Genomic DNA, 24,290 nt, shown 5'->3' with positions numbered 1-24,290 from the left:
CTTTAGGCATTCCGGGTCCTCCCTGGACTCCCCAGGGGTGATTACTGCGCCATCGTCTCCTGGCGCACGCACCTCGGCGGCGTAAACAAACGAACGCTCCCGTTCAATGGCTTCTGGTCCAGCGATATTTAGAAGGATGTAAGCCCTTGTCCTGGCCGGCTTGTCGTGGTGCGCGGCAGCGATGAAAATATCATACTCCCTTTCAAAAATCCGCCAGTTCTCGGCAACATTCTCGTTGAAAAGTAAAGGATCGGGTCTGCGAAACCCCTCCGCCATTTTGTAAACAGCGCGCCTCCGGCTAGGCACAGCTCCGGAGAAAGAAGAAAAAAACAACACGGTAAAACGTGGAAAAAACACAGTTCCTTACAGGCGACGGGTTCGTTTCGTACTCTGACACCATGTAAAACTATTCCGTGTACTGCGTGAGTCAAGGATCAGACGTAGGTAATACTTGCTGGTTTATTCACAGACCGAGACAATAGGTGCATGTAGTCAACAGGTAACGTTGTACTGAATGAATGAGATGCATGCCGGTTCCTCATACGCCCACCGGGCTACGGCGGCCTCACTTGGACAAACATAATCATTTACCAATGATCTACATATATATATATATATATATATATATATATATATATATATATATATATATATATATATATATATATATATATATATATATATATATATATATATATTAAAAAAAATATATATATATATATAAAAATATAAACCATTTGAAGCCCAGCCTCCCTATTTCTGGGGGGACCATTTGCCGAAAATAGCAAATCTACAAGCTCACAATGCATTGCAGCGCTAGGTCTGTCACAATTATTTCATAATCGTCTAATCACAATTATTTGAAATAATCGCAATTATTTTGTCATAATCGTCATTTGTTGAAAAATATTCAACTTTAACCTTTGGGGTGGAGCCAAAGGTCAAAGTACAGAGCCTATAGTACACAGCAAAGCAAGATCTTTTTCTTTTTTCTTCTACTGTTTTTTCCTTTTTTTCTTTTAAGAGAGCGGGATACCAAAGATTTGTGGGAAAGTGGCTCAGCCTCGGGTCCTCAGAGAAAAGCTAAAATGCTGTTTTAGTGATTTCGTAGGGCTAAATCACCCCGTGTGAAATACCAGCCTAAAATTAGCCCCCAGTCGGTCCTTTCACTAGTGTCCATCCCCATCCCAGACGTCTTCAATGGCTGAAGCCACGCTCTGTTTAGATGGGTCTGTCCCTCTGGGTCCTGCGATCCACTTGTAAAGCTTCCAAATCACATTCTAGCGCTCCAAAAAAAGCTCCTTTTATGGTCGCTTTGAGCAGATCCGTATTTGAAGCCATTGTAAATTAGCCATAGAAGCACACAAGACCACTAAGACTTGATTACTTCAAACTTTTCCTTTGAAGATCAGGTTACAATCAGTTGAGTATTAGTGGGGACAAACAAAAAACACATTCCGTTCTAGTCTTTAAAAGATCATATCGTTGCTGTCGGGCAGAAACCTGCCTCCATATTATTTTCAAAAGCTCAAGCTTTTGATATTTCTGAATTTGAATCCTGAAAAGTAACAGTTTTGGACATATAAGGTTTCCACCCGACAGAGACGATATCTGTGTTTTTCCATGTCGTTGACTAGAACTCCTGCATTACTTAGTTTGCTGTATTACTAATTACTATGTTTTCCAAAGCCACATTTTATTTGGATTTTGGAATGACCCTATTCCCTTTTTATCCCCAAACTTTCAGGTGATGCAGCTTAACATTATCTGCTTCTATGGGCAATATTCATATCAATGAATAGGTTATGGATGGTTTTTGACCTTTTTGTTTGTCATACATTCTGTTGTGTGACTGTCTTCAAGTGGGTTGTGAATGACAAGTTCGCAAAGCACAACATAAACGTAACTTTGACAAAGAAGGTGAGGTGTCATAATAATAAAGTTGACTGTTGGTTCATCATTGCAGTATCTCAAGCAAGTGTCAAGTCTCTGATAGTCATACCGTGCTGAAATGAATGTAAGCCGGTGGCTTTCTGGTTAAAAATGCATAAAAAGAAGAAAAACGTAAAAAATATATGGTATGCTTTGGAAAATGATTGTCGGTAACAATCATTTACTACCTACAAACAACACCAGAATGGTTGTTTGTAGAGAGGCCTTGATTATAAATTCCAGACCACTGTTGAAGAAGTGTAGCATTATGTTTATCCTGGCAACTTAATCAGTTTTACAATGTTTTTTGAAGGATCTTTGTTTACAAGCATGCTTTTGGGTTTTGGCTGATCTCCAACATTGGTTCTTAAAGGGTCCTTGGGATGGTTCCAGGGGGTCCCCAGCAAAAGTAGTTAATGTAGCATCATAATAATTTTAACCACTTTATCCATTTATACGTTGGCTATTAAAAAATTGCAGATCTACAAGCTCGCAGCTTACATCTGCTATTTCTGAAATATTTTCAAAAATATCGAAAATGGTTGGAAATGTTTGAATAATTTAGATTTGTCTTTTTACACATCTTCTCTTCTGGGGGTCCTTGGCACAAACTGTTTTTCAGATGGGGGTCCGCAGCCAAATACATATCAATTTGGGGGTCCTTAGCACGAAAAAGTTTGAAAACTACTGATCTACAACACATCGCAGTTTGTAGATCTGATCTTTTTGGGGACACCAGGGTTATTAATGTGGTTAACTGAAGTAACGGTATAGAGTTGGATCTTATCTGTTGGATTATGTCCTCAGGGCAGGGGATTGAAGTGTGTGTGTGTGTGTGTGTGTGTGTGTGTGTGTGTGTGTGTGTGTTGGGGGGACATGACATATGGCACGTGTATTTATCCCCTTGGCTGAGGGGAAACAAAGCTTGAAATAATTGTGAATAGACACAAATTAGCTCAGGGGGGACGCACGCCACCCCCTCATGTGAGAGCTCTCTGGATACAGGACCAGGTGGCCATCTTCTTCTGGCCAGGCCCGTGGCTGATTTGTCAAGTTTTACTACCCATCGCAGCAAGATTTGTAAGTTGTTTTCAGAGTTGGAAACCAAAGGTTTCGCTCTCTCTCTCCCTCTCTCTCTCTCTCTCCCTCTCTCTCTCTCTCTGTCTCTCTCTCTCTCTCTTACTGGTTCTCAAAGTGGGGTCCGGGGACACCTGGCAAAATTAGTTAATGTAGCATCACAATAATTGCAACCACTTTATCCATTATGCGTTGGCTATTCAATAATAACAGATCTACAAGCTCACAGCGCATCACTTCATGGCGCACTGCAAGCTTGTACAACTGCTATTTTTGATTATCTATTTCTATCTCTCTCTATCTCTCTGTCCCCCCTCCCCACTCCCTCATGAAAAGACTTGTGGCTCTATTTGGACCAGGGTGAATTTGTTCCCGGAATGAGTAAGCCTTCCCCACACTCTGCCTCCAGCTTTACACACCACATGACAGCCTGTAAAACACAATATTCAGTCTGCTGTTATTTGTTTGCTTTCTTTCTTTCTTTCTTTACAATTTATAAGGCATTTAGCAGCACTCTTAATCCAGAGCGATTTACAGTAAGCAACGTACTGTAAACATGAGAAATGCATATACATATTAATCTAGGATCACGGTAAAACCGAGAACTAAACGGTATAATATTTAAACAAATCTGTGCATTGAAACTATAGGATGCCAGGTCAACAAATGAACCTGGCATCTGTCTACATAACATGCTATCTAATTTACTTTTTGATTGGATTTCTTCCTTTCTTTCACAAAGTTCAAAGTACTGGGGGTGTTATACTGTCCTGCTGTACCGTACTGACATGAGAGGAATGTGGTTCATGATAACTTTTGATAAGTTGAGTAATCAACAGCTAAGCTTCCATGAGTGAGTTTATCAGTTAAAGTTGTGTGTTTAGTGTGATTAATTGTTGGTTGAGCTGTGATATATGAGTCCACCACTGTTGGCCAGAACAGAGGATGAGGACCCCACACAGGGCTAGCAAACAAGGCCCAGCAAACATCATTGTTTCGGTCACTGTCATGGACGGACATTCTTTATTTACACTTTCAACTGGCTGCCCACACAAGTACAACTGAAGGCCTACTACAGTCTCTCTCTCGCTCTCGCTCACACACGCACGCACGCACGCACGCATGCACGCGCACACACACACACACACACACACACACACACACACACACACACACACACACACACACACACACACACACACACACACACACACACACACACACACACACACACACACACACACAAACCAGCCAGTGTTGCCATGTCCGCTTATTATAAGCGACTTTGGGCTTCTTTTTCCGTGAAGTTGCTCGTAAATATTGTTAGTTGCGGGGTTGCGTTTGTTTTTTTTGGCTTGTTTTTTAAGTGTATGCTTATTCGTCTCTAATCCCCATCTGAAAATATTTTGTGCCAGGGAGCCCCGTACCAGATTTGTGTTGTTAAAATGTTGCATCTTCCAAATATTCCACATTTTATTTCACGATTTTTGGGGGGAAATAGCAGATCTACAAGCTCATGATGCATTGTGAGCTTATAAATAGGCTATTTTCAAATAGAGAGATAGTCTTTTGAGGCTATTTTCAAATGGCCTCAAAAGACCTCCCCCATTATTACCTATTGTGGATTAAGGATTTAAAAACCAAGATGCCAATTTTACAAATTAGCCCCATAAGCTTTTAGACAGCCCGCTGAATCTGTAAACCCATGGCCCCACATTGGATTAAAAGTAATCTAGCATTAAACAAGGCAGCATTGATTCCACATTCTGCACTTTACCAACATTTGGGGTGGGGCTTATTGGTCTCTCTATGGCATTGGACCCCCAAATTGATATGTATTTGCCCGCGGACCCCCATCTGAAAAGGTTTTGTGCCAGGAACCCCCAGAAGAGAAGATTTATGTAAAAGAAAAATCTAAATATTCATATTTTTAAAACATTCTCAGAAATAGCAGATGTACAAGCTTATAGATCATACTATTTTTGTATAGCCAACGCATAAATGGATAAAGTGGTTAAAATGATTGTGATGCTATATCAACGACTTTTGCTGGGACCCCCTAGAACCCCCCCCAAGGACCCCTTTGGGTCCCCGGATCCCACTTTGAGAACCACGGTATGGTATGGTATATTTAGCATTGATTCAGCATTGATTGCAGCATTCATTGTCCCGTACTGGTCATGCACTGCAGTTTAAAACTATAGCGAGGAGCTATGCTGCTGCCTAATTGGCCTCGTTTAGCTGCCAGGGGCTTTAACCCTTGAGGCACGCTTGCATGTGACTAGAGCAACCCACATGCTGGGAACGGCTCATAACTCGTTAAGAGACCACAGGGGCTGATGGGTAGAGACACTGGTGGGTTCGCCATCGGCTGTCTTCTCGGTCCTTGATGGTTAGTTATGTTGTTGAGGCACTTTGGTTACTGTGCTCATTGAAAAGAACGGGGGGACCCCTATTTGATGTGGAGGTAAACAGACCGAGCGTGAAGCGTGGCTCGGACCAAATGGCGTCTCTCCTCTCCCCTCTATTGGGGGACTGAAATAGAGTGTGGAAAATTCTGGAAATGGCTCGGGTGGGGAGGTGGGCTGGGTGAGTGAAAGACGCCAAAACACGCGATAGACTTTTAAAACTTTTCTTTTTGAATTTTGGGGAAAATGCTGCTAATTGTCCCAAAAGTAATTGCTAAATCTTGCAAGATTGCTGCTATTTGTTTCAAAAAGCTTTATGCCCTTGTCAACATGTACATATAACATTGCAATGTGACATAGCTCTGTTTAACACAATGCTGTACCCCCTCCAACTGTACGGTACTTTCCCCATTTATTTAATTATGTTTTGACATGCCATTAAAGCTCCATTGAATTGAATTGAACTTTTAACAATACTAGTTAGTCTTTTTGAATATCAACCAAAATGAACAAAGCCCTGCATTGAACAATTATCAAGTGTTCTCTCCTGTCGCCATTGTTTATGGCAGAAACTATTTTGTGCAAAGGAGCTTCCCCCAAATCTCCATATTTCATAACTGGTGATGAATGGGAGATGGAGGGCCTCTTTAAGTTGTGCAGGGAGGTGGGGCCTTTTGTCATTAAGATGTTCTTTAGTCCCAACAGGGAGCTTGACACATAATGTGCAAATTAACATCTCCTCCACAACAAGCAAGAGGCTCCAAAGAGCCACAAACATATGCAGCGCAGCCAGTGTCTGGATGGTTCTGTCACTCCCTCTGCACTGATGATTCTGAATTCCCCGAAAAGGGTTTTGATTGAACTCAAACCCAGTGCCCTCTTAATTCGCAAGAGCAGCTCACCTACTTCAGCTCCCAATCAAAGATTCTATTGAGAAAGCGAATTAGGTTTGCACATAATGAGATTCCTCGAAATTCCGTCTAATTCCCATTTTTATCTACAAAGAACTTTATGAGCTCCCTAAAACTCTTTGTACCCAAGAATTCAAAGTTCACCAGCACTTTAAACATGTTTTCCCCCCCCCCTCCTCATACCAAAGAGTGTGTTGTTCCCGAAAAGTGTCACTCATACAGCCCACACTGCAAAAACAACCGAAATCCTAAGTATGAAAAGTAATCGCGTTTCCCAATGCCACCGTAAAAAGTCAACTGTGCAGGCCTCCCCAGACCCCAGCGCACCACAGACCCCTTTCACTCAAGGATTATAGGATGCTAGTGAAACTAAACAAAGTTCCTCTTGTCCTCCCCAGCGCTAGGTTCGCCTCCCATTCTGCCTCGGATCTTGACAGGTGTGCAGCAACTAAGGGCACACATTTTCGGCAGCCATTCTTTAGCGGTTGTAAAGATAGGTCTTCCCAGCTGCCTGCCTTGCCCTCCATAGCTCCCTCGCCAGGGCTATAATGCTGCCCCCCCCCCCCCACACCCCCATTTTGGCTGCCAGCTAGAGGTTTGCACCATGGGGGGATTTGCAAGTTTCTCTCCCTAAAGAAAGCATAGTTGGAATGCCAGGACTTCATAGTTCTGCATCAACAGGAGGAGGAGGGTGGTGGTGGTGGACGGTGATGGCGGTGATGGTGGGAGGGGGGGTTATATCAAGAGAAAAAGGTTGCCTGTCTTCCCTCACTGTGACAGACAGCTCCAAGGAGAAATTAAAGGGAGAGAAAAAAAAGAAGCAGCAAATTCTTGACTCCACGCTAGGCCATCTTCATTGAAATGCTAAGGACCAGACCAGACATATCCAAGGGTATAGACATGGCTTACAATAGGAAGATTGGGAATATTTCATGCGTTTCTTTCCCCACTTGGGTGTGATTGCGTTCAAGGCCTCAGTTGGCTGAATTCCACATTTTTGTCTTTTTTTCTTTTACATTACCCTGATTCACATCTCTAGGCCATTGGTTCTCGAAGTGGGGTCCAATACAGCGTCACAAGAATTTTATACGTTGGCTATTAAAAGATTTACAAGCTTGTACATCTGCTATTTTTGAACATTTTTTAAAAAGTGTTTGAAACATAATAATAATTTTGAATGTTTTAACACAAATCTTCTCTTCTGGCGGTCCCTGGCACAAAACATTTACTGATGGGGGTCCAAGGCCAAACATATATCAATTTGGTGGTCCTTGACCTGAAAAAGTTTGAGAACCACTGCTCCAGGCCATTCTCTGAAAAACGAAGAAAGAAAAGTGAAATGTTTTTTCCCAGGGTTCACTGGGCATAATTTGCTCATTCGTATAATTTGACTTTCTTCCTTCAATAGTGGGGCTCGGGCCGGGTGCAGCACCCTACGGTGCGGGAACATAGGAACCCTCCCCGCCCCACCTAGGCAGAAGAAGGTACCGTGTATATGGCCTAGGGTTCTTTTTAAATGCTGGCCTTTTGTGCAGTTCAGACATGGGAAAGAGGCCATCAAAAGGTGGAGCAGCAGGGAGTTTGCCCTGGCATGAGCACAGAAGTCTGGAGAAGGCAAGAGGTCCTCCAGCTTTTACCAGCGGCGTGTAATCTCCTAATCCTTGGCGAGCAGCCTGCCGGTGGTCCCTCGACGGAGGTGGACCCGGGGCACTGGTCACAGGAAGTGTGTGTGTGTGTGTGTGTGTTTTTTAAGGGTTCTGAAGAGGAGGGGGGTTATGGGTCTGTTAGGCCACCAATTAGAATGGCCCTGCCCCTAAAAGCAAGCACATGGGTAAAGGTTAAGTGGATCCATTTTGCACACCCCATGTTTAATGTTTTGCAAAAAAGTAGATTTTGTTCGTTTTTTGCTAAAGTGCTAAATATTGCGTACCCTCGCTAAGATACTTGTGAGTGGTGGGGGATTGCGCTAAGGAATGCGGCAACCGAAACAATTTAAGAAGAATTTGAGCCATTTCCATTTGAGCAAAAATAGAGGTGAAATGAGTCATTCAGTGATTGATTTATTAGGCCCGCGTTTGGTTTCTTGTCCCCCTTGATTGAAGGGAGTTTCAAAGGAGCGCCCCGAAATGTAGCCTTTTTTTGATGAATGCACCTTTTCTTTTAACACAACCGCCGTACCAAATTCTTAGTTGGTTTATTCAAAGGGGCGAGTGACTGGAATGTCCAGCTGGGGCTTTGACTCAATAGGAACACATTGAGAGGTTTTGATTGACATTTAGTCATGGCTAGCCTGTCCAGCACCCTATTTAGCCCCTTCACCACGGAGGGCCCTTCCATCCGATTCGGGACCTCCGCGGACCCAGTTCTGACATGTTTAGTGATTTCACACTTGCTTTGTGCCATTAAGCCCCCCCCCTCTGTTCTCTCAAATGTTTTGAAGCATAAATAATACATTGCTCCCATGATTTGCCGTGCATGACTGAGCATAGCTGGGGTCACCGCGAGAGGAATGTTGCCAAGTCATATCGTACCTCCAGTTCCTATAGTTGGACGTTTCGTGGCTATATAAAGTGTTCTGCCGTTGATGCTAAGCTTTAAAGGCGACATACTGTACATATTTCACCATTTGTTGTTGTTGTTGAGCGAATGAATACTTTATTAGTCAGAAATGTAAAAGGCACGTGGTACAGTCAGACATTAAAGCTAAAATCCTGGGGACTTGTTTCCATTGTGGTCCTATGTATTCAATTCATCAACATAGCATACACAAATTAACACAATTACATGTCATCAGCAAACTCAAGCACTACATGTACAAAAGAGATGGGGAAATGACATCCCCCTTGTGGTCTCCTGTTTTATCAGGCCAATTTCGAAAGAAACCAGTGATACACATCCTTTAATCAATGGTGGCATTCCACGTTTTGGTGGCAGAGCAGTAGAATGAGAACTTTACCAAGTTTCGCCGTGTTTCGAGCTTGCGGATCTGCCACTTTTGATGCTTTTGTGTGACACTGGAGTATGATCAAGTAGGGTGTTCATTTACGAAAAACCTCAAAAAGTTTAAATATGAATATGATGGAATATGGTTTCTGCCCGACCGCAACATGACATCGGAAGTATCTTTGAGCAGTATTACTATTGCCTTTGGACAGGAAACATTTGCAATTGGCAATGTTGTACCCATATGTCGTTGATCAATAAACAGGCTCACAGAGACACAGAGCATATAGTTTAATGTTTGTCCCACCAACCAGACACCTGTCTTGTTGAGAGAGAGAGAGAGAGAGAGCTGTTCCGTCTGAATGTTTGCGTGTCGAGGTGTCATCGCGATGGTGAATGATCCCACAATGTTTTCATTATGGATCCCCCCTCCTCCTCTCCTCTGCCCCTCTCTGCTCCCCCCACACAACTCCCCATTCCCTGCTCCCTCTAACAAGAGGCTGGAATGTTGGGTTTCCATGACGCTAATGAAGTAAAAACCTGGCAATGTGGCTGGCTGGTCCAGCTCCTGATCTGTGGCCTCCCTCCTCTCATCACGGATCAGAGTTTTGATCACCCCCTGTGGCCTCCCTCTGCTCGTTCCACAGCGCTTTTATTTTCCTAGGTAGAGCTCAGATGAGGTGATGCGCTGTTGGGGCTGTTACATATGGGACGAAGCCCAACGGAGGGTGCTGCCTGCTATGGCCAAAACCACTCAAACCCCCTATAACCCACCGTTTCACCAAAGAGTGGGTCGGGACTCGGGACCCATGTTTGGATCACGGACCAATTTTTATTTTTTTGTATCCCTTGTTTTTGTTTCCTACTGTACATGTACCTGTAGCTGTATGAATTATTTCAAAAGATTAAAACAAGTTTAAACCAAAAGAAAATCTCTACTTTTCATCAATAAAATCTCATAATTTCCATAAATCCAAAATTTAAATACGTTTAAGAAGTAGTGAAAATAGCAGAACTGCAAGCTCACAGCTCAGTTGTGAACCGTAGATCTGCTATTTTCACTAGTTTTGGGTCCCGGGGCAAACATCTAATTTCTCTTTTTTTGGTCCCGAGCTAAAAGGTTTGGGAACCACTGCGGCCCAACCCACCTCTTCTTTCCTATTCCCATCACCACCACTCCTCCCCTGTTGTCTGCTCCCCCCCCCCCCCCCCACACACACACACACACACACTCGCGCTCTCCAAGCCCCTCTCCTCTCTGGTGTGAGATGTGAAAGGCTGCCGTTGTGATTTATTGTCCATAAATGCTCCATGTGGAAGGACCCGTGAGTGAGGCCACCGACCAGTCCCACTGTTTGCTAGTGGCCTCAGGGACAATAATGAGGGTTTTCCTCACTCAAACAACAAGCCCTCACTGAAAACCCTGCGGTTTTCCTGGTAAAAAGAAAACACCCCACAACAAACCCTAGAACGATCCTTGCCAGACCACTTGTTTAGTTTCGATTTCCTTTTTTTCAAACCGCTACTGAGTAACATTCATAAACTGTGGTCGTTCCCAATTGTTTTAGCCCGTGACCCAAAAGGGAAGTTTTTTAACATTAAATTTGTATTATGGAATGTCTTAATGTATGCAAGACATTCTTTTTATTTTAATTTTATTTTTTTCAATGAATAATTTAGATAAAATTAAATTTAAAAAGGAAATCTTTTGAAATAAATGTTTTTCAAATATTGGAAACGAAAAAAAAAGATATAAAAGATATTTACTCGCGAGTCATGACCCATAAAAATGGGTCCGTGACCCACAAATGGGTCCCATCCCACTGTTTGGTAAACACTGGGATGGTACACACAGTAAACGGTACAAAGATGTACCCAGGGAGAGTTGACCTTATAGCTGCCCCTCCCCGCCCGGTGGGAACAAGTCCTCTCCCCCATTGTTTCCCCCCCTATTTAGGGGGGGAAACGAGGTTAAATCATCACCCATGTACATTACCCCATGTCCTGCTGGGCTGGTGGACACAGCGATAATGTCTTGCTAATTAGCCCACATTTAGGATGTCCCCGTCAGAGAGGGCCGGCCCACACAACAACCATTGAAGATTGAAGCCCATGGAGCTTCACAAAGGGAAGAGCCTCTTTCTCGCGAGCATTCAGAGGTTTATGCCAGGGTCCATTATAAAACCCTGCAGCTCCCTTGAGGTCGATTCCCCCGGGACGTAGGATTGAGTTACTCTCTCGTGAAAGAGCCCCGTAGACATGGGGTCCTAGCTAGGCCATTATATGTGTTTTGTCACTCATGGGATAATGTCCATAAATGGCATCTAAACTGATCAAGGCCAATTATGGGCTTAAGATTTGAAGGGGGGCTCGCTCTAAAACTTCGGCCCCTCGTTCCATCCTATGATTGAGACAGACAGACATGCTTAGATTTCCCCCCCTCCCCATTAAAGGACTGTACCAGTGGTCTGGAATGTTTAGCCCCTTGACTACGACTCACTTGACGAGTGCAAAGCCCACCGTGGTTTTGTTAGATTTTCGTGGAAAACCACTAGGGTGCCGTTTCATTTAGTTACAGAACGATGATCAACATGTTTTCTTAGTTTTTCTTTCTTTTAAAGGTCGAGCTAAAATAATTCCTGGGAGAAAAGATTGATTTACAGAAAGTGATTCAAAAGACCATGACTTCTTTACTGCATGACGAAAATTTGATTTTTTTATTTTTGAATTATTATTATTATTATTCAGGTAATTCAGTAATGCTTTAATGACTTTGTAGAAAAAGTAAAAAAAAATTAATAATTAAAGCCATTCATTGGAAAATGATCTATCAGTGGTTCCCAAAGTGGGGTGCAGGGTTCCCTGAGGGGGTTCCAAATGGACTACAGGTCTGTAACTCTGAGAGTGTACAAATGGAACCAAATGGACCCTTACAGGTCTGTAACTCTGGGAGTTTACAAATGGAACCAAATGGACTCTTACAGGTCTGTAACTCTGAGAGTGTGCAAATGGAACCAAATGGACCCTTACAGGTCTGTAACCCTGGGAGTTTACACATGGAACCAAATGGAGCTGTAGGGGGTGCTATGGGGGGTCGGCGACCCCTTAGTTCTGGCGCTGGCTGGGGGGCTGGGAGCTCCACATGCACGCGCGAGCACGCACCGTCAGCTGCGGTCTTAATACCTTAAAGTTTAAACAATAGCCTCTCAAGGTTCGCGCCGTCAGCGGCGAGCCGTTCTCAATAGCGTCTACCTGGCTGCTTTGCATAACATTAGGCTACTCGAAAAAAGCCATGGACTTGAATTGAATGTGTACATTCCTCTCACAATGAGAGACAACAGTCTCTGCACTGCAGAGTGTGAAGGGGATCGCTTAGAAGAGGCAGTTCTCTGAGACAAGACAAAGACAAGTTGTCTGATTATTTTAAGTACTTATGTGTGGGTGAGTCTATGTAAAGGGCTTTTATATAAAACTAAAAGGAAAATAAAATAATTAATTAATTGAAACAAAAATAAAAACAACAAATTAACAATGCAACTAAATAATAAGATATAATTACATTAAAAATCACATGTTGAATACAGTATTTCAACTAGCACTGAGCTGATTGGCTATGTGCACATGCGTGCACGTGACGTCAGAAAATATAGCCCCCCTAGTTCAAAAATCCACAGCTCATCACTGCTTGCAGGTCTGTAACTCTGAGAGTGTACAAATGGAACCAAATGGACCCTTACAGATCTGTAACTCTGAGAGTGTACAAATGGAACCAAATGGACCCTTACAGGTCTGTAACTCTGAGAGTGTACAAATGGCATTTGTCCACTCTCAGAGCTTTGGGGTCCTATGGGAATTCAAAAGTTTGAGAACCGCTGCTCTATGTTTATGTTTGAAGGTCAAAGCCAAATAGACAATGGCATGTATTGAGGCTGGTAAGGTCCTTGAACTATAGGTCCACAGAGAGTAGACGAAAGTAGGGAGGACGCTTCCACACACATTGCCATTAGAGCTCGACGAGATGCCAGATTGTCTGGTCCAGCGCTGATCACAACTTTGGAGAGGCCTAGACCATGCAGCTACCCTCGGCCAAACCGATATACAGTATAACAGATATATAAGCCTGCAGCGCATCACCGTCCGACGCATTGTGAGCTTGTAGATCTGCTAATTTCAAGAGATTTTTGGAAATATTTTTAATATTTTTAAACAACACAAATCTTGTATTAGCTCATTAAAACCGGGCAAGCATATTATGTCGTTTTAGATTTTTGTGTCGGCTATTCAAAAATAGCAGATGTACAAGCTCACAGCTCACTTGTATAGAATCGGCCTCAGGTCTTAATGGGTTAGGGGTCCTCTGGCACGGCATCATTTCAGATAGGGGTCCACGGCCAAATACATTTTAATTTAGGGTTTTCCTTGACATGAAAAAAGGTTTGAGAAGCACAGAGTTTAAAAAGGTCTTAAAAAAAACAAAAGGACCAGATGCTGTCGTCATCCAAAACCACTTATGTTCTCTCAGCTACTGGAAGTAGCTTATGCTACGACATGTGATGAAGACGGATGGAGGCGGTTGCTATGGAGGACGGGTTGGACTCCATAAGTCCTGTGGAGAGGCTTTTTGGCAGGCATCATGCAGGGGGAAAAAAAAACGCTTGTTATGTTGTAGCTTATATCGACTTTTCCTGATCCAAAATGTCTGGGTTGTGCGTTACGTAACAAATCTGACCCCTTCTCAACTTGGGATTTTGGAACTCTTTGTATCACTGTCGGTTTATTGGCTTGTTATTTGACATTCCTGTTATTATTTTTTAATTTTTCTCAGAATGCATTGACCACCTTCCACCTGGCGTCTCTAGTATTGTACTGTAAGGCAAACCAAATGTCCCCAAAATTTCCCAAAATGTCAAACTTTGCAAAAAAATAATAGATCTACATGATGCCTGCAATGCATTGTGAGTTTATAGATTAGCCATAGCATCTATAAATGAGTTTATTGATGAGCTACGATGAAGTCTTTTGGGTTTAACCCATTAAAAGCGGGACAGTCATTTTTTGTTTTTTTGCATTGGCTATTCAAAAATGGCAGATATACAAGCTCACAGCGTTTCACTTTGTGCCGTGCTGCGAGCTTGCACATCTGCTATTTTTGATTTTTTTTTTTTAATCTTGAAAGTGTGAGAACTACTACGCCCAGTCCCACTGTCATTTTTACTGTAGTGATATTGAGAACATAAAAAAAAAACATTAACCTGGGCTCAGTGTTAAAGTATCGGTTTGTTGGATTGCTGGAGTGTGTCGAAAGTAATTTCCTCATGCGTGTATGTGTGTGTGTGTGTGTGCGGTGCTTGTTGTGATGTTCTGACCTGCTGGCCAGTGTCAACAGGTCACCTACTGGTCAGCTGATTGGATTTCCTGGTCCGCCCGCAGCTGGCATTGTCGTGGACACACACACACACACACACACACACACACACACACACACACACACACACACACACACTGCAACATTAGTCCCATGGCCAGCCGTTTTTTGTCCTGCTCCAAAAAACAGGGGACGAATGAAAGAAAAAGTGGGAGATGGCTAAAGTCTCCTGATCCCCGGTTCCATGCCCCTGGTAATCCAGGGGTGACCGTCAGCACAAATGTGGCTTTGACTGGCCTGTACCCATTTCTGTGTGAGTGCATGCATGTGTGTGTGTGTGTGTGCGTGCGCATATGTGTTTGTGCGCAAGATAAACTTTCATAACCTCCTATGGGTCTATCTTAACCACTGAAGCCCTTTTATAGTTCATCGCACCACAACGAGCAGAGAAAATATATATTGAAATGTTTCGAAGATGTTCGCCTTTAATGACCTGCCCAAAATATAATGGACGCCAGGTTGAAAGCTGTTCACCTCTGCCCTGGGACAGCCAACCACAGTTAATCTGTATGTTCCCCTACAGTGGTCAATGAAAAAAAGATCTTCTCATATCGTTGGTGTCAGGCAGAAACCTTGTGGCTACTCTGGTAGAGTATATTAATACAATATAACTTATACAATTGGGGTGGTTGTACTCCCTGCTCTTCTATTGAGACATTTAGATGGTGTCAAAGGTCATGTCTCACCTAGATACAGTGATCTGACACAAATTTTGACCGTATAGTCAAGATTCAATTTATCCCCTGAGCAAGCAGGCGGGGCTCTATTAGCTAGCGCAGCTTTAATGCCCTACTTCATCTTACAAGAGTATCGCACAAAAGTAGTGTAAATAGCAGATCTACGAGCTGTGAGCTTGTAGATCACCTATTTTCACTATTATTATTAACTTATTAAGACCTGTCCTGGAACGCATCTGTGTCACTTTAGATTTCTTGGGCTATTCAAAAATAGCAGATCTACAAGCTCATAGCTCATCTCTGTGCCGCGCTACGAGCTTGTAGATCTGCTATTTTTGAAAAAAAGAAAGTTTTTTTTCAAAAAACTGTTAGGATTTAGAAAGCATTTTTAAGAATCGCCTCAGGTCTTAATGGGTTAAAAGAAATCTTTATGAATAATAAAAAAACGAATGGTTTTGGACATGCATGTTTTCCACCCTACAGCGATGATATATCAGCTTCCCTAGCATGACCTCACACAATCGCCTCCCTCGCTGCTTATCAAGGTGCTTTGATAGCAAAGTGTATAATGTTCTTGTTCTCTGTGTGTAAATCTGCCCTGCGGCGATGGTGACTCACCCACTAACACGGCACTCTCGTCTCCTCCCGCCGCACTGTACATAGACTACATACCTTCCATATCTTGACTGGATTACCACTAATTACCCAAAGATCAACCTGGGTCATGTTTAGTCATGTTTAGTCATGCATTGATCAGGGTGTCAGTTTATAGAGCCCTCGCTACTGCGCTGTGTGTACGTTTGCCAAAGACTGTGAAATCCTATGGGTGCTTCTAATCTATTTAATTCTTATTTATACGTTTATTGGAGCGGGACAGCGTATACACCGGATTTAGCAAGAATGCAAGTTTCCATACGTAGTCCCCGTACAGAAAACAAGCAACATTACAAAAAGGACACGTAAAGAGTACAAAAGACGAGAAAAAACAGCAGTAAAAATTGCTTAGTTTTGACCTAAATTACAAGGAACACCCAAGAACACTAGAGAAACCTACATTTTAGCCTATTTAAAAATGTTCATAAGTTTGAGTTTCCATGATAAAAAGAAATTGTTGGATCTTAAAAGATGTAAAGGATGGACACACTCTTTGTATCAGTGGGTAGATTGTCCTACAGTAAATAGAGCTTCCGAGAACTGAAAAGGAATTTTGTGCAAAGGTTGTGCGTCTCAATCTGAACTGCACCTCACAATCCCCTCTGGTTTATGTCAGTGGTCCTCAAAGAGAGGGTACGGTCGGTAACACCCCTAGGGGTCCTTGAGGCATCACAATCAGTTCAACCACTTTATATAATCAAGCAATTTGAAAATAGCTGTTGATCGTCGCAGCGTTGTGAGCTTGTGGATTTTTTTTATATCTTTGAAATATTAACAGCACAAACCTTGTATGGGGGTCCCTGGCGCAAAATATTTTCAGATGGGGGGGGGGGGGGGGGTCTAGCCTGCCGGCCAAACACATCGTCTCCGTCAGGTGGAAACCTCATATGTCCAAAAGTGTTACTTTTCAGGATTCAAATTCAGAAACGGCAAAAGTTGCAGTCTACAAGCTCAAAACGCGTCGCTTCACGCCGCGTTTTCGAGCTTGCGGATCTGCTACTTTTGATACTTTTGTGTGACGCTGTAAGTATGATCAGGTAGGGCATTCATTTACGAAAAAACACAAAACGTTTACATCTGGAGATAAGAGGTTTCTGCCTGACAGCAACGATATTAACATGGGGTCCTCCTCGACATGAACAAGTTTGAGAACTCACTGATTTATGTTCCATGAGAGCCCCGGGTTGCGCCAGACCCCGGGCCCAACCGCTACTGTGTTGACAGAAACCAGGGGTCTGCCGTGATTCACGGTGTGAATGGATTGGCCGTGACAGACTGCCCTGGTTCCCTCAGTAACGAGTGTAAACCAATACAAAAACCCTTTTGAGTTAAGATGGAGTTTATCTGAATTGACTCAATAATGTGCCCACCTTTTTTTTGTTTTTAAGTTATTCCAAAAGTTGGCGTTGCTGCTGGCTTCTTTAAGTTCTCCGTTTTTTAAAAGTGAGTCGCGTCGTCGCGATTCTTCTTCTTTTACTGAAAGACTATTCAGGATATGGTAATGGGAGTAAAGGGGACAAGAGAGAGGTTCCTCTTCCAGTGATTTATTCCTGTGTTTTATAGGGTGGTAAAGCAGAAGGTTAGCTCATTTGGCCATGTTTGGTATAATGATGTCAGGCTAATGCTTGCTAGTTGCAATCCCATGTGACATTCTTTGGTTTCATACAAACACCTCCGATACATTGATTGATACAAAACCACACAAAACCTCTCTTCTTCATTAAGTATTAAACCATAGCGCTCAGAAAAAAACTTTAGTTGCCCTGTACGTTTTGAGTAAAAAGTGTCTTATACAACAGTGGTTCCCAAACGTTTTAGCTCAAGACCCAAAAGAAAAAAAAGATTTCTCCCCGGGATTCAAACTAGTGAAAATAGCAGATCAACAAGCTCACAACGCATCCGAGTTGTGAGCTTGTAGATCGGCTATTCTTACAATTTCTTTTTCTTTCAAAATGTATGGAATTTCTTGAAATGTTTTTTAAATGAAATTCTTTTAAAAACAAATATATTTTTTGGGGTGGACATTTTAGAAATTTCTTTGAAATAATAATTAAAAACAAAATGTAGGAAACAAAAATGAAAGGGATATTTAATTGTGACCCACAAATGGGTCCCGACCCACTGTTTGGGAAACGGTGTTATACAAGACATGAGAGCTATAAGAATAGTGTGGACCCTAAACAGTGGCCACTGGCCAGAAGAGACTTCCCCACATAATGCTTTATTTACGAGCCGCTCTATTAAAATCTTGTTTTGAAGCTTGTAAATCTCGGGTGACAAGAGAACTAGTTTGTCAACATCCTTCCCATGTGTGCTTTGAGAGAATTGTTGCCTTCCCTTTCCTCCTTATGAGAGGCAAAAGATTGTGAGAAAACTAAAGATAGTGAAAACAAACCCTGACAGGGTTGCACAGACAGACAGGCCTAATGCCAAACCTCATCTAATTTCAAACTATTATGACATGAAATATCATTTATTGATGTTTGAAATATGATTTATTAGGTCATTTAGAAATATCAGACTGCAGAATGCCTTGATTATACATATCGTCTCTGTCGGATGGAAACCTTATTATTATGTTCAAAACTGTTACTTTTCAGGATTCAAATTCAAACATAGTAGCAGATCTACAAGCTCAAAACGTGATGCTTTGCGCCGCGTTTCGAGCTTGTAGATCTGCTACTTTTGATGCTTTTATGTGACGCTGTAGTATGATCAAGTAGGGCATTCATTACAAAAAAACACAAAAAGTTAGAATATAGAGATACAGGCCCGGATTGGACGGTCTGGCACTTCTGGCAGATGCCAGAAGGGCCGGGCAGTCTGGCCAACCCTAAAACCAAAATAAAGTCACCAAAAAACAAATTTTCCAAGCAATTTTTCGGCGCCCGCTCGCTTCGCTCACGGCCGACCCCCGCTATGGGCCGGTGAAGATCACAAATGCCAGGGCCGATTTTCTGTGCCAGTCCGTGCCTGTAGAGATATATGTAATATACGTAGGCCTATAGTGTGTGTCCCATGAATCTCCTCTCCGCTGCACATACATAACTGGGTGTCACTGGTTTTGGGTACAGCTGGGTGCTATTTGGACCAGGGCTGCAGCTATCAATTATTTTCAACATCGGTCGATACCGATATGATGTCTGATTAATCTTGCATCCCAATTTGTTTTTGTAATGCGATTAATCGTGCATCCCAATTTTTTCTGTAATCTTTTTCATTCTTTTTTTATATCAAGAAATCAATACAAAAAAATGTAATAGAGGTTTTATAATACGCTTGCTGTTGTACAACAATGTCACACAAAAATAGCCAAGCAATAAGCTCTCAGCGCATGGCGACACAGAACTGCGCACTTGCTGACCCCTATGAACACTTGGCTTAATCAGGGAGTCCACTCTCACACAGTGACCTCCTTCATTGTTAAGTTCGCCACCAAACAGACTACTTCAGACTACAATAGACTGGCAGTCTGTTGTCGGAAGTAAAAAAGTTCTGCGCAAACTATTGCAAATTGTCGGCTGAAGCCACAGCAGTTGCCTGCCAGTGTTGCCAGGTCTGCTTATTATAAGCGACTTTGGGCTTGTTTTCCTGTAAAGTCGCTTGTAAATATTCATAGTTGCGTGCTGCTTTAGTTTGGGCTTGTTACTGAAGTGTAGTTGCTTATTTGGGTACGTACAAAACCCTCTCTCCCCCCTCTTGACCACCCTGTGGCTATCGACGGGCTCTAGCCGACGCGACGTCACGCTACCATCTACAACAGGTTGTCGGCAGGTTGTCGGCAAAAGACGATTTCCAACGCCTTCCGCCTCTGACGTCGGTGCGGTGGAGTGCTAGCTTTAGGACTGACAATGAAAACAACTATTCCAGATTTTCCAAACATTTTCAATAATTTTCCAAAATTTGCAAAAATAGCCAAGGTATAAATGGAAAAAGTGGTTAAGATGATCGTGATGCTATATTAACTGCTTTTGCTGGGGACCCCCTGCAATCGTCGATTAAAGATTATTTTTATTTCTTATAGTCGATTAAATCGATATGTTCGATTAACTGGTTGCACCCCTAACTGGGTCACACTGTCTTTGGCCCGTTTCATTGACAAAGTTCTCTGCATCTTTCTTTCTTCCAGAGCACCAGGACTGTCTTCATCAGGCCGTCCACGAGCGCCTGGGCGAGCTGCTGCGTGTCCTCAAGGCTGTTATCGCCAAGCACCAGAGCCTCAACTCCGTGGACATCCTCAGCGCGGCTGGAACCGTCATCGCCAGGGTCAAAGGTGAGCCGTGATGACCTGGCCCTCCCTCATACACACACACACACACACACACACACACACACACACACACACACACACACACACACACACACACACACACACACACACACACACACACACACACACACACACACACACACACACACACACACACACACACACACACACACACTCTCACTCTCTCTCACATTTGTATTAATATACTTGTGAGGACATCAACATTTTAAGAGAAGCGATTTTATGAATTTCTTACTATTTTTGCGAATTTTTTAACCGTAAGCCTAAAGCCGAAAAATAGCAGATTTATAAGCTCACAACGCGCCGCAGAGCTTGTAGATTGCGCTGTGAGCATGCAGATCTGCTATTTTTCGGTGTAAATCAAGTGTAAATCAGGCATAACTCTTATCTATGATCCCTGAACCAAACTTCTAAATGTCTAATCCTAACGCTAACCCCACCTTGAATCCTTTTCTAATTGTAAACGTATCTCTAAAAATCTATTTTGACCATAAAACAAGCATTTGTCCTGTGAGGACCAGGAAAACGGTGCTCATTATGTCTACTTCTCAAATTATACGTTTTGGTCCTCACAAGTATAGAAACACACACACACACGCACGTGGGCGCGCGGTCTCTACGTGCATCTTAACCACCTACTCCTCCGCCACTCTTCTTCGTCTGTTTTCTGTCTCGTCTTATCTCCTCCCTCCCTTTTCCCCCCCTTGACAGCCTCTCTCCTGGAAACCTTACACACACACATCTTGGTTCTCTCACTAGCTCGTACACACACACACACACACACACACACACACACACACACACACTCGCACTCTTTCAACTCTCAAAGAAGTCTGAAGAAAGAAAGAAGAAAGAAGATTTCCCAGGGAAAGTTTCAGAATAGTTTGATAGACTCAAAGCACAATACCTCTTGAAAGAAGTGTCAGTATAATACAGCAGTCTCTATTGAAAGTCTGTATAGATAATATCAATACTATTTAGCAGTCAGTGCATGGATTCCAGAATCCTGATGATCCAAAGTGACTATCCTTTTTTGTGTCAGGGCATGTATGGCCTAGAGTTCTCAAATTCTGCCCGAACCCGACCCGACCCGACGTTTTCGGGCCGGCCCAGTAGGGCCCAGTTAGGGCTGGGCCTTAAATTCTTTTTAATTTTCAGGCCCGTTGAGAACCCTAGTATGGCCGACTTTAGCACCAATCTGCAATGTCTTCAACTGGTTGGTTGTATGGCTTCCAAAACATAAAAAATCTACATATTGTGCTAATTGTTTAAGAAACGCTAGTGTGTGTGATGGGCTCCTTTCATGCTGTTTCACAGATCGCATATTAGGACTTGGGCTAACAAAAAAAAAAAAAATCAGTCATTTTGCTCCGGGATCCCCAGAGGGTCCTCAGAGTAACTCCAGGGGGGTCCACCAAATCTTTGTGTGATGGGGAACATTAGCCGAAAATAGCAGATCTACAAGAGGTGTTGTGAGGTTGTAGATCGGCTATTTAACTGTCTGAAAATACATGAATGCAAAATATACATAGAAAATATAATGTATGTATGTCAAACAAGTCTATGAAACTATCTATGAAAAAGTTCAATCTGCAACACAATTTTATGCAATATGTAGTGGGGGGTCCCTGCTTCATCTCTCTCTCAGCTAAGGGGTGCTTGGCTTGAAAAACGTTGAAGACCTCTGCTTTAATCCATGACTCAGACATCTTCCATTCATGGTGGGTGTGACGTCTTTGTGCTCTTGTGTCCGTCCGTCCAGAGGGAGGCAGACTGTGGAATTCCTCTCTGCTATGGTCTCTCCTTTCTGTGAGATTAGGATCTGGCTCACAGGTCAATGCTTCACCTGGCTGTCACACAAGAATCCCCTGAGTACTATACCAGTCATCGCCATTTGCATTGCAAAGGAGGAGGGCTCTGCATGGTCCTTTGCCGTGCGCTTTTGGCAGAGCTCTCTGTTAATGAAGAACTGAAGTGTGTGTGTGTACAGTAATTGTGTGTGTATACACATGTGTGTGCATGCATGTGTGTCATTTGCTCGTGCACGCATGCCATTCCATTCTCGGCCATTATTTGGAGTGCGTGTGCGTGCATGTGTGTGTCTGTGATCATGCAGCTATGATTTCGATGCTGTCAGGCAGAAACCTCTTATCTCCATATTTTCTTTTTGTGATTTTAAGAACCTACCAGATCATACTACGTGAGCGTCAAAAGTAGCAGATCCACAAGCTCGAAACGCGGCACTTTTTTAGCTTTTAGATCTGCTACTTTTGCTGCTCTTGAATTTGAATCCTGAAAAGTAACAGTTGTGGACATAATGAGGTTTCCACCCGACACAACGATTTGCAAATTAAATCCTTATGCATTCAGCTAGAAACTGAAACGGCTCTACAGTTGGCATAAATAAACGCTTTGGGGATTAAGTTAGTATTTAGTTGATTCCATTGAATAGGTGGAGTTGTTTCAGATGTCTGTGAACATAAATTAGTTTATATAAAACAAAATACCATCACTTGTTTTGACATGTTTTAGCCGTTATTGACACTGACAATGAATTAACAAGCATGGACTATGTTGAAGCACACGCCTAACAACGCCCGTGTATTTGCACAGGTGCTGTTGCAGTTGGTACATGAATGTCCTGAATGTGGAAAATTTGTATTCTTTGAATTAGTAATTCTCAAACTTTTTTGTGCCAGGAACCCCTCAAATTGATATGTTTCTGGCTGCGGACCCCCATTTGAAAACCTTTTGTGTCAGGGACCCCCCAGAAGAGATGATTTGTGTTGGAATTCAAAATTCAAAATTATGCAAAGTTTTCCAACATTTTCGATAGTTTTCAAAAATATCAAAGCGAGTCACTTCGTGCAGCGCTGTGAGCTTGTAGATCTGCTATTTTTGAATAGCCAATGTATAAATGTATAAAGATGGTTGTGATGCTATGTTAACACATTGGGTGCCAGCATTTTTTCATAACAACTTACGTTGGGTGCCAGCATTCTCCCCATTGACTGCGCTTTGCTGTTTAAAGCTCTAGACTCCACGAGGAGCAAATCCATGTAAAAAAAAACATCCATTCATGTTGCGCGATGACCCTGGCTACAGCCTGGAACCATAACATTTCACTCGCGAGTTACAATGGGGGGGGATCGCGCATCGCGCATGACCGGTTTTCCCCACCGGAAACAGATTCGGAGATATAGGTGTTTTAAAGAAGGAAATAGACAGGAAGTGGATGGCAGCCATGTTTTTGTTTTTCCGGTGATCTATCTGGCCTATCCTTCTCAAGATCACAATGGGTACTCCCAGAGCTGCTCTAGCCCCGCCCGTGTGGAGAAAAACGAAAAAAACAAAAAGACATATTTCACGGTCTGGACCGTGTTCGGCACCGGACCGCTACTCTGCGCAAACACGGTTCAGACCGTGTTGCACCCGATGTGTTAACTACTTTAGCTTGGGACCCCCTGGAACCCCCCGAAAGGACCCATGGGGGTCCCCGTACCCCACTTTGAGAACCACTGCGTTAAGTGTCCAATGGGGTTGTAACCTTTTTTCAGCCACTAGGTGGCCAGAACTGCTCACTTTGCTGACCCCTATGAACACTTGGCTAAATCAGGGAGTCCACTCTCACACACTGACCTCCTTCATTGTCAAAGTTCGGGCTACACACACACACACACACACACACACACACACACACACACACACACACACACACACACACACACACACACACACACACACACACACACTATACTATGTAAAGTGATACTAAAGTAATCCTCACAGGTAGGGTGATTAAATAAGAGAATGTAGAACATCTAGGTTGCTGCGCAGCTTGGATGGAAAGATAAAGCTCTCCCTCTCTCTCTCCCCTCTTGTGTGTGTGCATGGGCGCAAGGGTACACACACACACACACACACACACACACACACACACACACACACACACACACACACACACACACACAC

At 43.0% G+C, this 24,290-nt stretch overlaps 1 protein-coding gene across 3 annotated transcripts in view; it reads left to right on the top strand.

The window, feature by feature from the left end:
- arhgap29a (Rho GTPase activating protein 29a) overlaps positions 1–24,290 on the top strand; it is a 136,518-nt gene that overhangs the window by 79,490 nt on the left and 32,738 nt on the right. For all 3 annotated transcript variants that reach the window (XM_080417978.1, XM_080417977.1, XM_080417979.1), the window contains one exon: positions 20,157–20,300. In XM_080417978.1, the coding sequence (XP_080274104.1) occupies positions 20,157–20,300 (144 nt within the window). The remainder of the gene's footprint in view (positions 1–20,156; positions 20,301–24,290) is intronic.

This window comes from Gymnoscopelus braueri (assembly GCF_963280865.1).
Source record: "Gymnoscopelus braueri genome assembly, chromosome: 21".
In the NCBI taxonomy this organism is placed as follows: Eukaryota; Metazoa; Chordata; class Actinopteri; order Myctophiformes; family Myctophidae; genus Gymnoscopelus; species Gymnoscopelus braueri.
The sequence above is the reverse complement of the archived record's forward strand: the minus strand, read 5'-3'. Positions and strand labels throughout refer to the sequence as shown.